At 37.0% G+C, this 13,692-nt stretch overlaps 1 protein-coding gene across 1 annotated transcript; it reads right to left on the bottom strand.

The window, feature by feature from the left end:
* Nucleotides 1–878: 878 nt before the first annotated feature.
* On the bottom strand, nucleotides 879–3,777 carry rgs4 (regulator of G protein signaling 4). The gene is made up of 5 exons (XM_026998840.2): nucleotides 3,671–3,777; nucleotides 3,282–3,386; nucleotides 2,889–2,950; nucleotides 2,032–2,195; nucleotides 879–1,929 (listed from the first exon to the last, which is right to left on the bottom strand). The coding sequence occupies exons 1-5, from the start codon at nucleotides 3,712–3,714 to the stop codon at nucleotides 1,684–1,686; spliced, it is 621 nt and encodes a 206-aa protein (XP_026854641.2). The 5' UTR covers nucleotides 3,715–3,777; the 3' UTR covers nucleotides 879–1,683.
* Between the last annotated feature and the right edge of the window lie 9,915 nt (nucleotides 3,778–13,692).

Here is a 13,692-nt window from a genome sequence, read left to right as displayed (position 1 = left end):
CACCCATGATATGGCGGCTTGAAGGCAAGCTGGTCGCCCGAGCTCATCCTCTCCCTCTTCTTGTCTCCTTTACCCCTCCCTTTGTCTCTCTCTCTCCCTGTCTCTCTCTAAGCACAGGAGTGTCTCATGGCAGACTTGGGAACAGCTTGTGGCTCGTTCATGCAGAGAACATCTAATCTTTACTAACCTTGTCTTCTTTCCCTTCTACGTAGACCCTTAGAACATGCCTCACTTTTTCCTTGTAGATTTAGATAGTAGATATAGGACACATATATACTCTGTGCTTTCCTCAATAAAGTGGAACTCTCTTGATTCACTACCTTGGTGTCAGTGTCTCTTGACTTCCCCGGATTGATCCGGCTACAGAGGACGGAGGGCAGAGGGGAACTTGGAGGAGATCGAACCTGAAGGACTGGTCACTTTGAACCAGTTCTAACAGTGTGAAAGAAGTCAAAATCAGTTTTCTGATCTAACCAACTCTGGGTTATTTTAGCAAAAACTGCTCTTAGTTCTACTTCCCTCATATGAAAGTTCAACATTCATTTTGGGTGTTTTATACATTGTACCATAAGAAAATACTTCATAATATTTCAAGCATGACACTGACCTATCCATACTTACATGAGGATATGTATTTGATAGAGACTACAAAGCATTTCTGTAAGCCACTTTGGACGAGGGCAACTGCCAAATGCTGTAAATGTTAATGTAAGTATGTTCAAATTTACATTTACTTGGTCATAAATATACGCTAACCTTGTGGAATACCTTTTATAAAAAGTCCCCAATACCTTATGCAGTATGTTGTGTTTTAATCATTTTTCAAACACCTCAGGGAAAATTTTAAATTAGATTTATTTTATTAATAAATATTACAATAAATATATGCAACACAGTAAACAAATGTAATATCGGTGAACAAATATGTAAACATCAGTTAGCCTTTTATTCTAATATGAAGATGAAAGTGACTAAGGGTATAGTAATTACTTGAATGTCACAGCACTGGAACAAACCAACATCATCACATATTGAAAATACATCTTATCACTTTCATTTGTCATTAATGTTCCAGAGTTTAAGCCATAATTACAAGGACCAAATTTATTTAAATAGTGAAATTTGCAACTAACAACAATGGTACTAACACTGGTAACTGACAACACTGAAAATAACTAATAAGACATAGGATATATGTGTGTATTTGTATATGGTTAGTTGATAGTTACCATCTTCAAACAGTACTGCACATGATAGTCCTACAACTTGCACACTGACTCAAACATATGTAAAACAATTATGTTACTAGCCTATCTGTAACAGTCATGTAGTTGTAACTATTATTTGATGTCTATACCTGAAATGTTATGTATTTCAGTCTGTAATTTTCTTTGGTGTATCAAATTACCTGTAGTTTCCTACAACTGTAGTAAAGTAGAGAAAATGAATATTCAGTCGCTACATTGGAATTTATTAATAATTTGGTCATATTGTTGAGGAATGAATTAAAGCCACAAAGGACTTCTAAGAAAACAATCTGTATACTGAACATTCTGATCTGCAGTTTCTGTATTACTTGTTAAGCTCTTGCTTAAATGTTTTTTGTTTCTTTTAGAAATGAAAGGATTCTACTGTGTAAGAGGTGGTGTGCATGTCATAAGTGTTCATCTGAAGAAGTGTAAGTTAGGCACAATGTGACAGGAGGCACTGACCAAACTCAGTAAAGGTTCCCTTCCTCTGCAAGCCGCAGGGCTTTTCATCCCTGGGTGGTTGTGACAGGTCTAGGAACAGCTGGGACTTCAGAAAGCGCCTATATGAGTCTTTCTCCATCAGTATAAAAATCTTACTCTGAGCCTCATCAAAGCAGCTGATATCACACTTTTCCAAATTCCTTCTGGTTTCTTCTCTTGTTGCAGAGTCCAAGTTAACCTGAGGTTTGAGCACAATTTTGCATTTTAAGCACAAGCAAAAATCTTGAAAACTTTTTCTCTGGTGTTAATCATTCTAAATCAGAGCACAGTACTGACTCACCTGCTCTGGGGACTCAACATCGATGTATTGCTCAAAGATCTGTTTGGCTTTTAATTCCATATTTTCTGTGGGCATTCTCTTGAAGTCCTCACAAGCCTCCCAGAATTCAATATTTTCCTGACTGAACTCAGACTTCAAAAAGGTTGTAAATGCAACCCGCCCAACTGGGGAAAAAAAATCCCATTACATCACTTTGTTGTTTGACAGACACATATTTATAACTAACTGTACATTTGTAACTCAGCAAAATGAGCTATTTGCAAATATAAAACTATAAAAATATTTTGAAAAGTTGAAAGTAAAAATGTATGCATCACTGCCATCTATCTCAGGCCTTCCCAATAACCCCAGTCCAAACTGTTAAGTATTGCGTCATAGAAATGGACTTTGCCTCCAGCTATCTAATTTAGTCCTTTGGGGAAATAAGAGGAGGCTGAGGGTCAGAGGACATTTAATCCTCTGAGGTCTGTGCCTAGAGTCTGAGGAGATTCTCAGACAGCTACAGCTCTTCAGCTCTGTCCCTCTGGTGGCTGACCCCTCAGGGTCCAGCAAAACAGAACATGTACGCTCTTCCTGAGGCCAGCAAGGGCAGGCTGTGGACACGTAGCACATGTCCAGAGGCATGAGAAAACAACCACAAAGCTGGCCGAGGCAAGAAAACAACCTCGTTATCCCTTAAAGCAGGATCGTGCAATGTGTCAAGGGCAACGTGACAGTGAAGACGAGGTACACATTACTCAAGACTTTGCCAATTGACACAATATCCCCTTTTAGCAGAAAATGGCTTTGAAATTTGTTTTTCATCGATTTAATTTTATTTATATTATGTTCTTTACCTAAATGAACAGCACACTTACCCTCATTCTTAATCAAGTTGTTAAATGATGTTTTCCATTTCTCAGTATCAACATGAGCACAGCTAAAAATGAATTTGAAATTTAAAAAAATACAAACATTAAAATTATATAGTACAATGCTGGAACTTGGGTGTCTGATTATTTGAAAACAGATTTTTTTAAATAAATGTAACTTTACAATGAATTAATTTACCCAGTATTTTGAATTGTGCCACTAGTAATTCCAATTAACTTCTAAATCACTTTACACTGGACACCTCTAACCATCTTGAATGTGTTCTCATAAATCACAGCATCAAAGATCTTTATTTAAAATGGTCAAAAAAGATCTTTTACATCGAAAGCTTTCATGAAGCTCCTGTTCTCTCTGATAACTCATTCTTTGCCCCTTACCTTTTCACTGCAGTGGCCGTCTCCTTTTCCTTAGGGAGCCTGTGCTCCTGAACAGGCTCTGGCTTCTGGAGCAGGAACCCAATCTTATGCTTGATGTCTTTTGCACTGTACAAGAAGTGTGTGTAAAATGAAATTTGCTAACAGGAAATCATTTCTAATACAGAGAAGCTCTCTTTCATTTCATGAACAAATATTCTGAGCTGTCACATCATCTATTTAATGGCTAATAAAAACGTCTTTTATAAATAGTGTACATTATCTTCAAATACGATTAAAATAATCCATACACACACACACACACACACACACACACACACACACACACACACACACACCAAAACAACCATTAAGCAATACAGAGTTTATCACCATCAAAAGGTAATCCATACCTTTTCAAGCATGTTGCAGGTAGGGCTGCAAGCCCCTTACACATGTTGGTGTTAAATAAGACAAATCCAAGTCAAAGAGAGAAGCGTTTGAGTAGTCAGTGAATGGATCCTAACACTCTTAGAGGAGTGTCCTTCTCTGACTCTTGTTTTATACCGTGGTAGCCCTGACTGCAGCTGTACTAGCCAATCAGAGTGAAGGCACTGTATGTGTTTACAGACTGGGGCACAGAAAAAAGTTATTTGCATTTATTTTACAATAGATGATGATGTCTGTTTTAAAGATTTGCACTTGAAGTTTAAGGCCATTTTTGATGTGAGGGTTCTGATAAGTCTGAAACTGTCTATTAATTAATTTATGACTGTAAATGTATAAATCTGAATGCATCAAAAATGTTCACATTTTCTCCAGAGAAATTGAAAATAAAATACATATACAAATATACACACCCTAGAGACTGTTGTAAAGTTCATAAGAAAGGGAGGTATGCATGTTCCATCAACAGGAATAAATTAAACACTGCAAGGATCCTTTGGCTATGTCTACATATCTATGTTTTCAGTAATTATTTCTAACAATATTTTTCAGCATTTAGTTCATTAGATATTAGTTTATGGCCCGGGTTTATGCATTTTGAAGTTAATATGTTCTGTATTTAAGGTTCCAAACAGAACATTTGTAAACTGGCGAATATTCCTTGTTTCCACAGTCAATTAATTATTTTCTCTCCTCAGTGACCTCTGAAAAGTAACATGTGACAAACCATCTAACTGAGACACTAGGGCAGAAAAGACAGTTTCTCAAAGAAGGTAATTGATGGCCTTAGTATTGCCCCTAGCCTCTAGCCTTGAGGAAAGATTAACTATGCCAAGGTGAAAAATCTATTTAGGCCATGCTACCTGTAGAAGATGTCACTGTTAGAGAGACTTCATTACGTCAGGAGAGTGCTCCAGTCACTGAATATAAATAACAGTTTTCAGTGAATTAACTTACTTAGTGACTCATAAGCCTCTGCCTGTGTAGCAAATGGTGCTGTTGAAAATGAACCACAGAGCATGTGTGCCCTCAGAAGAAGCCCACAGTCCAAATGTGATCTGGGGGTGGAGTTCTGGTACCCATACACAGTGATCTCAGCTTTAATTGAGAACACATTGTACCCTGTTCTGTGCAAATGAATTAGTATGACACAAGGTTCACAGAAATTAAAACATACATTTCTGTGTAATTATTATCAGGGGCTATTTCTTTACAAGACATAATATGCAATCTGGCATTTATTGTATCATAACCTATATTACAAAGGTCCTCACCTAAAAACAATATTCTATGAATGATGTTGTGTGTTGAATCCAAGTATAACAGTCTGCTGTAAATAGATTACCAAACATGTTTACTGCCCTGTAGTGTCATAATACTGCATATTAAATGTTGCTTTGTTATGATATGAAGAGACAGTCATAATATTGGTATAGTGCAAAGCAATCTCACCACCAGACACACAACCAGCATCTAAAGAGCTAAATTCAAGCAAGGCATGTTAAGACTGTTACATAGTTTTACAAGGCAATCACTGCAGTTCAGTCTGTCTGATAACTGCACCCGTGGTGGGAGTAGAGTCAATGGGAGGAGGTGATAATCAAGCTCATGTGATGTAGTTCTCTCCGCCTATCACTTTATCACCTGTCACCTGATGTAAGACGTGACTCAGACTATGTAAGCTCTTCAAGAGGACATTATATACTGCCACACCTGATGCTGGGTTGATAAGCTGTGTAAAGTTTGCACGAAGTCACTGAGTTTGAATCTCAGCTGTGTAATGTGATGTTCACAGACACAAGGTCTTGTGACTCAGTTCTTTGTGATTTTTTATTGATGAATAATGAATGACAGGGAGCAGGGTGTCTGTCTCCAAGCCAAGTGTCAGCCAATCAGATTGTTACAAATTTTATGAAACTGAATCCACTTCTAAACAAAGAGAGGTCCTCAGCAACCCATAATAACAGGCATCATAAACACAGGAAGAACCTTTTATCACTCCCACTCACAGGGTTGACATGATATAAAATAGATGCATCTTCCATTTGAAATTGGTCATGACTAAATTGAAGATATAACAAAAATTTATATTGAACTTATACCTGCTGAGTTAATTTTTTTTTGGTTTACATGTATTCATAGTGGCAGGCATGTATGGGTGTGTGCGTGTGTGTGAGAGAGAAAGACAGAGAGAGAGAAAGAGAGAGAGAATCACATGACAATCAATAAATCATTAATTTAATATAGGATAATAATGCCTTCTTATAACAATATTAATTATACCAGAATTCAAAGAGTTAAAAGGCTAATTTATTTGGGTTCACATCATGGAAATATTTCTGTAAAGCCAAAATAAAATATTACATATTATGTGTGCAATTATTATCAATGAACTCCATAAAGCGTTCCCACCATTCTTTTGCATTATCCATTGTGAATGACCATCAACTGAGCTTTTAACATTTCAGCTGTCATCCAAAAAATCAGTGTTTTACTTTTATTCCTGGAAAATGTAGCTTTCTACCTTTGAATAGCTTTCAGCTTTCATATGCGGACATTTAGAAACTGGATGTGAGCCTAGAACACAGAGGAAGTACAAACAGTGTAGTCTGCCACAATGGGCCCCATTTCTGAAATTGTTGTCTGATGGCAGATTAGAGAAAGAGAGGTATTGCTGCTATATAGAAGAATTCAGCACTAATGAATAACTCTCCAAAAGAGCTTCTATTAACTTTTTGTAAGCAGCCTGTTCACATGTGGTCAGTTTTTCTTACTGTGGGTAACCACTGATCCCAACACAAATAGGCACCATCTCATGCAGTAGATTTCCAGATACTGCTTATTGTATACAGTGAAGCAATTCGGATTGAATTTGTTCAGTTCTACCTCCAAGAATTTTCCAAACCTCAATTGACATATGGGAACTGAATTAACTGGAGCATAATGTGTTGTCTTATGCACCTTCCTGAGATTACTGTTAAACTGCTGCAGATCCTGTGATCAAAGAGCCCAGTGTGGAGGAGGCCTATGAGGTCATCCCTCCTGACTCCACATTGCACTTCACTCTACAGTTCCACTTAACAGATCACAATGACTTGGTGGTTCACCTCTTGTAATGCCATATTGAATCAGTTCTAGCTGAATGGATCTGTAGGAGTATTGGTGTCATAGGGTTCATTGATTATTGATTTTAATCATAATTACAGCTGATGACAGAGGGCCAGAAGTAACACTCACTGACCTAAATGCACTGCAGCATAGTAATATATATTATAAATGTGTGCCTGAATGAGACAACAGACATGTTAAACATGTTAGGTTTAAAGAGGAAGTCATAAAACAGCAGACCTTGGAGAGACATGGTGTAAAGATAACTGAAGGAGATAACAGAGTTAGAGTACTGATTGCAATCACCTGTGTTTTTGGGTTACATAGAGCCTCCCATTCTTATTCCTATCCAGATTTCAGTAGTGCTTCAAATCAGGTCTATTGTGCTGGCGATGCTGGTCTATCAGCAGCACCTTTCAGTGGAGGCTATAGGATGTTCTGTACACAGCCCAGCTTGACTGAGAAACAGGTGCTATTCAGGGGCTTATCAACACATAGAGCCTCTCTGCCTCCAGCAGTGAGAACAACCATGGTCAGCACTCAATCAGAGTCTGCCTGAGAGAAGGCTTCATTAATCAGGGGTTGTCAGGGCCGTAATGTTCAATGATTGCCTCACACCTGTCTAAAGGGCAGCTAAGTGAACAATCTTTCAGGCCGCAGAATGAGTTTATTTGAAAGATTTTCCCCAGAATTTTATTCTGTGTGAGCATGTAGGCATGTTACTGTATTTTTACATTTTTTTCAGCTTTCAAGGTGTCGGAAGTGAAGTATTGTAGTTTCAAATGTAAATTAAATGCAGGCACACAGACACACACATGCACATGAGGGTCCATACTTCACAAAATCTTTTTAACCAAAACCAAAAGCACATGAACATGATGCCTATGTCTGTAAGGCAAGAGATGATATTTTAGTACACACATTTCCTCATGAAGGCAAAACACAACACTCCTTTGTTTTGTGAAAATAGATCCTAGTAAAAATGCAGCAACTCCTAGAAATACTATATTTATTGCTATTGTCTGACATATCCATCATATTTACAGTTAAGTGCAACACCCCCAACAGAGGAGCTGATAAAAGGCCCAAAGATGCCATTTCATATTCAGCTTCAAAGTTCACTGTATCTGATAAATTGATGTCACAACTAACTCAAACAATAAGACAGCAGTGTTGTAAAGTGAACAGATACCTGCTGGGCTACAGTTTTTTTTTTAATATATATATCTATCACCTATCTTGTTTTTATGACCCAATTTATTCAATCTGTATATAGAAAGACAGACCATGCCATCACAAGGTGAAAGGTGAAAGGTGAATTTGCTTCCGTTCTTAGAAACATTGAATTGAGTTGAATTGAGGCCAAGCATTCAGTTTATACTGATTAGCACTTAATTAGTAATTGTCTCTAAATTAGCTTTAAATGAGAATTCCTCCAGACTTCAAACATTTAAATAAAAGTAGCTGAGCAAGCCTTGTTATTGAGAGGCTAAATAAGACATCTGTGTGTGCACCTACTTGTGAAAGGGTGTTTGTGTGCGTGTGAGTGTGGAGCTACGTGCATTCAGGAGAGATTTATATCTGACCAGATGGTGCTTAAAGAAGCACTGCCTCTTTCATCTCTGATCTGGTGTATTCTGGTGTCTGTGTATGTGTGTGGCTGCAAGCTATCTATCCTCCCTTTCCCTGTCACTGAAAATCTTAGAAGAACCAAGAGATGAAGTGAGCTTATACTCCTTGTTTCAAGTAAATGTCATACAAATTAGTTTTGTTCTGTTGTTTTCCTTAACATAAACTGACATGGACAAGCCAGGTTTACATTATTATATTTATTATATATGAAGATGGTTAAATAATTATAACTTAGCAAAAATGTAGGTGAGAAATATTTGAGTAAATCTTACTACTATAAAATGACCGTTATTTCCATCTTTTTCTGTTTCACTAACTACAGACTCCACAAGTTAATACTGGTCATATTACCTTTTAGGCTTAGAGGCCTTTACTAACCTGTACAGCCATTCCATAACAGTCTACCAAAGATGAATAGCAGAACTAAAAAGGTTTAAATTCAGAGGTAATTCAATTACATTTTGGGGTTTTAATAGGCATACTAAGGACATGAATCTGTAAAACTTGTAAAATTGTGCTTTGACATGTCTATTCACCCAAATGTTTTTAAACATTCATTATGTATAGTAGAAAATTTGTTCCAATCAGCAGCAGCCAGATAATAGCCAACATTACTAACTGCCAATTCAACTTAGGTTACACTGTGTCAATTTCCATTCCCTTTCTCTTCATCATAGCTTACAACAGCAACTAGAAAGACTTTAACCCTGAAGTTATTACATCAAAGAATAAATTATTTATTTGGTTAAAATGAAGAAAGGTCTGTGCCATATAAGATGAAAAACGAATAGCATGTTATCTTTCTGTGATGACCACAAATGAGCAAAACATAGACAATATAGAGTGAACTGTGGTCCTTACAGACCCATGTGGATGCCTATCCAATCTTTGTCAAATCAATTCAAATCCAAACAGGTGAACTCAATCTGAGTTCTAGACACAACTCAGTTAAAACAAACAGGACATGCCACAGCAAAGGTTCTATGTATTTTTGTGAATAAGACATTTCAGTTGTTTATTTTTAATTATTTATTTAAACTTTCAAAAAATGTTATGGATGGTTAAGTGTAGATTGATGAGTAAATTTGGCAATTATAGCCATTAAAAATTTAATGTGAAACAACTGAAAGTCTAAATATTTCTGAATCTATTGCAGCCTGTTCATTCAAATGAGCAGTATATGCCTGTGTCATATTGAGGCAAAAATAGCTGACATAGGGAGCACTACATGACCTTCATTGGAGGTCTTCTTAGGGACTAGCAGGCCACCAATCATACACCAGCCCTGTGGTCCACGGGAGAGGGCTGGAGTGGGAAAAAAAGAGTGACGGATACTGAGAGGGGGCAGGGTGGAACACAAGCTTACATCACTCCACCCATAGATGACGCCAAGCTGCAAAGTCCCTAAAGGTCAAGGGAAAAAGCTTGAGGAACATGATATATGACAGTTTGAATGTGTTTACAGACAGGGACATGACATGTTAGGATGACATCACTGGTACATGATAATGGTGTTATACTGAGGCATTTGGTGATGGTGTCACTACGTTACTGATCAAATGAGAATCTTTTGTGATTCTCATTGTCATTTTCAATATATGCACTTGCTCACTATCAGTATATATTCATGAAAACCTCTGTTTAAGTCTCTACAGGTGTTACCTAAACAATTATTAGAACCTGAGTGACACCCTGCATCGAAGCTTCAAAATGCAGCCTTTTTTTCATGCATGGTTAGATGGTCATTTTAATATAGATTACATAACTCTACATGCAAATGTCCTGAAATACATGTGGCCATAAGTGTCCATTATAGTAAAGCCAATGTGGCATGCCTATAACAGCATACTGAGCTGAACCAAAGGTAGGGACTCTAATTTCCAAAACCGGGTACCAGGATACAAGGATAGGTCAGAGGTGTGTTATCATTCAAAATTTGACACTTCAGCATAAATTAATCATCAATCCCATTCTTTCTGTGTAGAGTAATAAGAATGAGTTATTTGAATCAATACCCTTCCACCTGCACTAGAATTCTCGTAGTCTCACTGTAAAACAGGCTTCAAGGTAAATAAATGACTGACGTTTTGAGACATGCTAAGCTTGATACATGACCTTGGCCTATATAAACAAGAGACAAAGTAAATTCTCAGAAGTCATCATTCACTTGAACAGTTTTGCAGTTCAAAGCAATGTGGGTTAAGGCTGGTAAGGGAATGCCAGTCCTTCCTGTGTGTTGTGATAACACTGTTTGGTTCGCATTTTGCCTTTTTGCACTGCACAATTTGAACACAAAGTAGATTAACAAAGGGAAGCTACACTGGTGATGTGAATAGGATACAAAAGCATTCAGGCTACCTGCTGCTATATACAATAGCAATTTGGGTGTCAATCTTAGGTTTGAGTAACTGCTTCTGCCTTTATTTCTGGTTCATGACTGGCATTCTCACATATCCTACAGATTTTATATTCATTGTCACGATAGGCAGAGAACAAGGTCCATGGATCATGTAAGAGCACTTTACAATGTGCTTGTCTGTGTGAAATGTTCTCCTGTTCATTCTGTCCATCTTGTTCATACTGCACAACAAGAGTGCCCCTTTGCGGTATTTGATGGCATTGCAACATTCCTTACATCTCATCTGCTAAGAGATGAGTCATTTTTGTTATCTGTTAAAGGAGCAATAAGTAATTTTTCCAGTAATGTTTTTTTACATTATGAAACAGGCATTATACTGAGACCTAGTTACAGTGACCTGGATGAATTAAAATTTCTGACCTAAATCTATTTTAAACATGGATAGTTCCATGTGAGGGAACCGCTCTATGGAACATAAACTGGTTCAGTCAGGGACTACAAAGCAATCTGATTCTACATCCATGAGAGCTGTGTTACATAGAAAAAAAATTAAATAAAATAATAATAACTATTATGTTTACTTTTTTATTGCTTTTAACACTTTATGGTCGTAAAAATGACTGATTACTCCTTAACTATCAGTCAATAACACTTTTTTAAAAACTTTTGTGGTTTATGTTTATAATGAAATGCATCTGGCAATTTATCAAAGATTACGATTTTACTGGGGGGGAAAAAAACTCTTATGGCCATTGCATAAATAATAATAATATTTTCCATCAAGGCTGCAAAGTTACTGAAAACCTTTGAAAACTGTATTTCTATGGTTTTGCTGCTTTTATTGTTTGTTTTGAAAGCAGGGATCCAGACATAAAGATTGAATCTACCTTCCTGTGACAAAAAGAAAGTGTTGAGGAGGTCTACTGTTAGTTTATTGCAGCGATGTGCAAGCTAGTCTCTACTAAGATGTACTTTTAGTACACATTATTTGTTCTATATTTTTATTCTAAGTATATATCAAGATATTAAGTAGAGCATGACATTGTACTACCATGTAGAAAAAACTGCAAACTTAACTATTTAAGCACATGAATTTATGAGGTGAAACCTCATGTTTTTTACAAGAGTGACGTTCCACATTGTATTACTACTGTGCTTGGTTAGAGACGTGTTAAAGATGAGCATTTGATCTGCTCTAGTTGTTAGTTTTGGAACATGGTTATGGAGAGATATTATAGCCTGTGTAAAAGGGATAAATGGTGAATGCTCAAACTACCTAGCACCTTACAGCTCATGGGACATTTGTGTGTAGTCATAGGTTGTTAGAAAAACCTAATTTGGGTCCCAAGGGTCATCTAAAAGGTTTGGGTGAATGCTCTTAGTCTTATTTCCCTAATTCTTCACAATAATGTTCCAAATATTCACAGTCAAGTTAGCTGTCAATTGACAACCTCCAAAAGAGCAGTCTACTTTGAAACGAAAGAAGCCAACAGACAGCATGAGTGGTGTCAGGAATACTGCCTTATATTGAATGCCAGCAAGCCTGACTGGAACAAGAGAACTTTCTACTTCCACTTACCAAATAATAACAGTATAATGTAATATAGTACAATGTATCCTAATATTGCTCAGAAACAAAATGTTAAAACAATTTCACCTGTTTTGTTGACTATTTCTTTCCTCCCTTTTGGAGAGTTTTCTGAATAAAATGATTTATTTCAAATGTTTTAATCAAATAGCCTGTTTGTTAATCTATGTCCTGAAGCATTTGAACAAACAAATGTTGTGCCAAAAAAGTCATGGAGCCTTCTGTGACAGTAGATTAATTCAGAGTTTAGGATTTGTTTGTGTATGCAACAAAATCTAGTAATTGTAGGCTTACAACAATTTATGCAGCATAGCCAACTCTGGCTGATCTTATGTTGTGTTATTTTGGTTATATTTGGTTTGGTAAAATACATAAAACGCCTACCTTCCACCTTCCGCCTACCTTCTACCTTAGAAAAGAGTGGTCTAGTTTGTAGGGACATTCTGGGGGTTAAAATGCTAAAAGGACCAACATGGAATACAGACATCAAGCGTTTAAAATGAGCACCGCAATCCAAATTCAAAATATTGGATAGTTGTCTGCCTCAGTCCAGCTCGTGCGGGTTGCCAGGTTGAGGACAGGGCCCTACATAACTGAGCACATTTGCAAACTTTGACATTGGCAAGTGACGAGTCCTATACTGGAAGTTGATCAGCTAATGTACGTTTGCAATGTTTTAGTGTCATTAACCAGCTCGTGGATTTTTTATGACTCTGCCAATGTTAGGTAGGTTAGCTAACCTAGCTAGATGCGTGGCTGGCTAAGTAACGTTACGGTAGCCGAAGCAAAACCTGTTATCTCAAAACCAAAAACCCACTGCTCAGAAAAGAAAAAAAAAACACTCTGGAGCTAGATATTAATTAATTAATAATTAATATTTTCTAGACCCCGTTAATATACTGTTCAATTGAAAAGACAATGTATAGACAAAATCACATATTTATTTCGAAGAAGTAACCTACTTTATGTTACAGGCCAATGCAGATCAGTGCCCTCACTGGTGTCAAGTGAAGCTATAAACCTGTTTACACAGAAAATCCTTGTACATCGTTTCACTAAAACATCTAGCTACACAGCAACCTAACGGTACCGAAATGTGACCACATACATTGATTCTGTCACGTTAATGAATAAACTCATCTAAAAACGAGTAGACTAGCTAACTACATGGTTTCTATTAGATAGGATAGTTAGGTTAGTTAGCTAAGCTACCTATCAGCATTAGCCAGCACTAGTCACTTCACCAGCTTTCTCAAATACTTGCTGCCTTGATAACCATATACATACACATACAAATATAC

This window comes from Electrophorus electricus, chromosome 3 (genome assembly GCF_013358815.1).
Source record: "Electrophorus electricus isolate fEleEle1 chromosome 3, fEleEle1.pri, whole genome shotgun sequence".
In the NCBI taxonomy this organism is placed as follows: domain Eukaryota; kingdom Metazoa; phylum Chordata; class Actinopteri; order Gymnotiformes; family Gymnotidae; genus Electrophorus; species Electrophorus electricus.
The sequence above is the reverse complement of the archived record's forward strand: the minus strand, read 5'-3'. Positions and strand labels throughout refer to the sequence as shown.

Coding starts and splice junctions, on each gene's coding strand:
- rgs4 (XM_026998840.2), bottom strand. CDS start 3,714: ATGTGTAAGGGGCTTGCAGCCCTACCTGCAACATGCTTGAAAAG. Junction 3,387..3,670: donor CCTGCAACATGCTTGAAAAG/GTATGGATTACC, acceptor CTTCTTGTACAG/TGCAAAAGACATCAAGCATA. Junction 2,196..2,888: donor CAACTTGATTAAGAATGAGG/GTAAGTGTGCTG, acceptor TTTTTTCCCCAG/TTGGGCGGGTTGCATTTACA.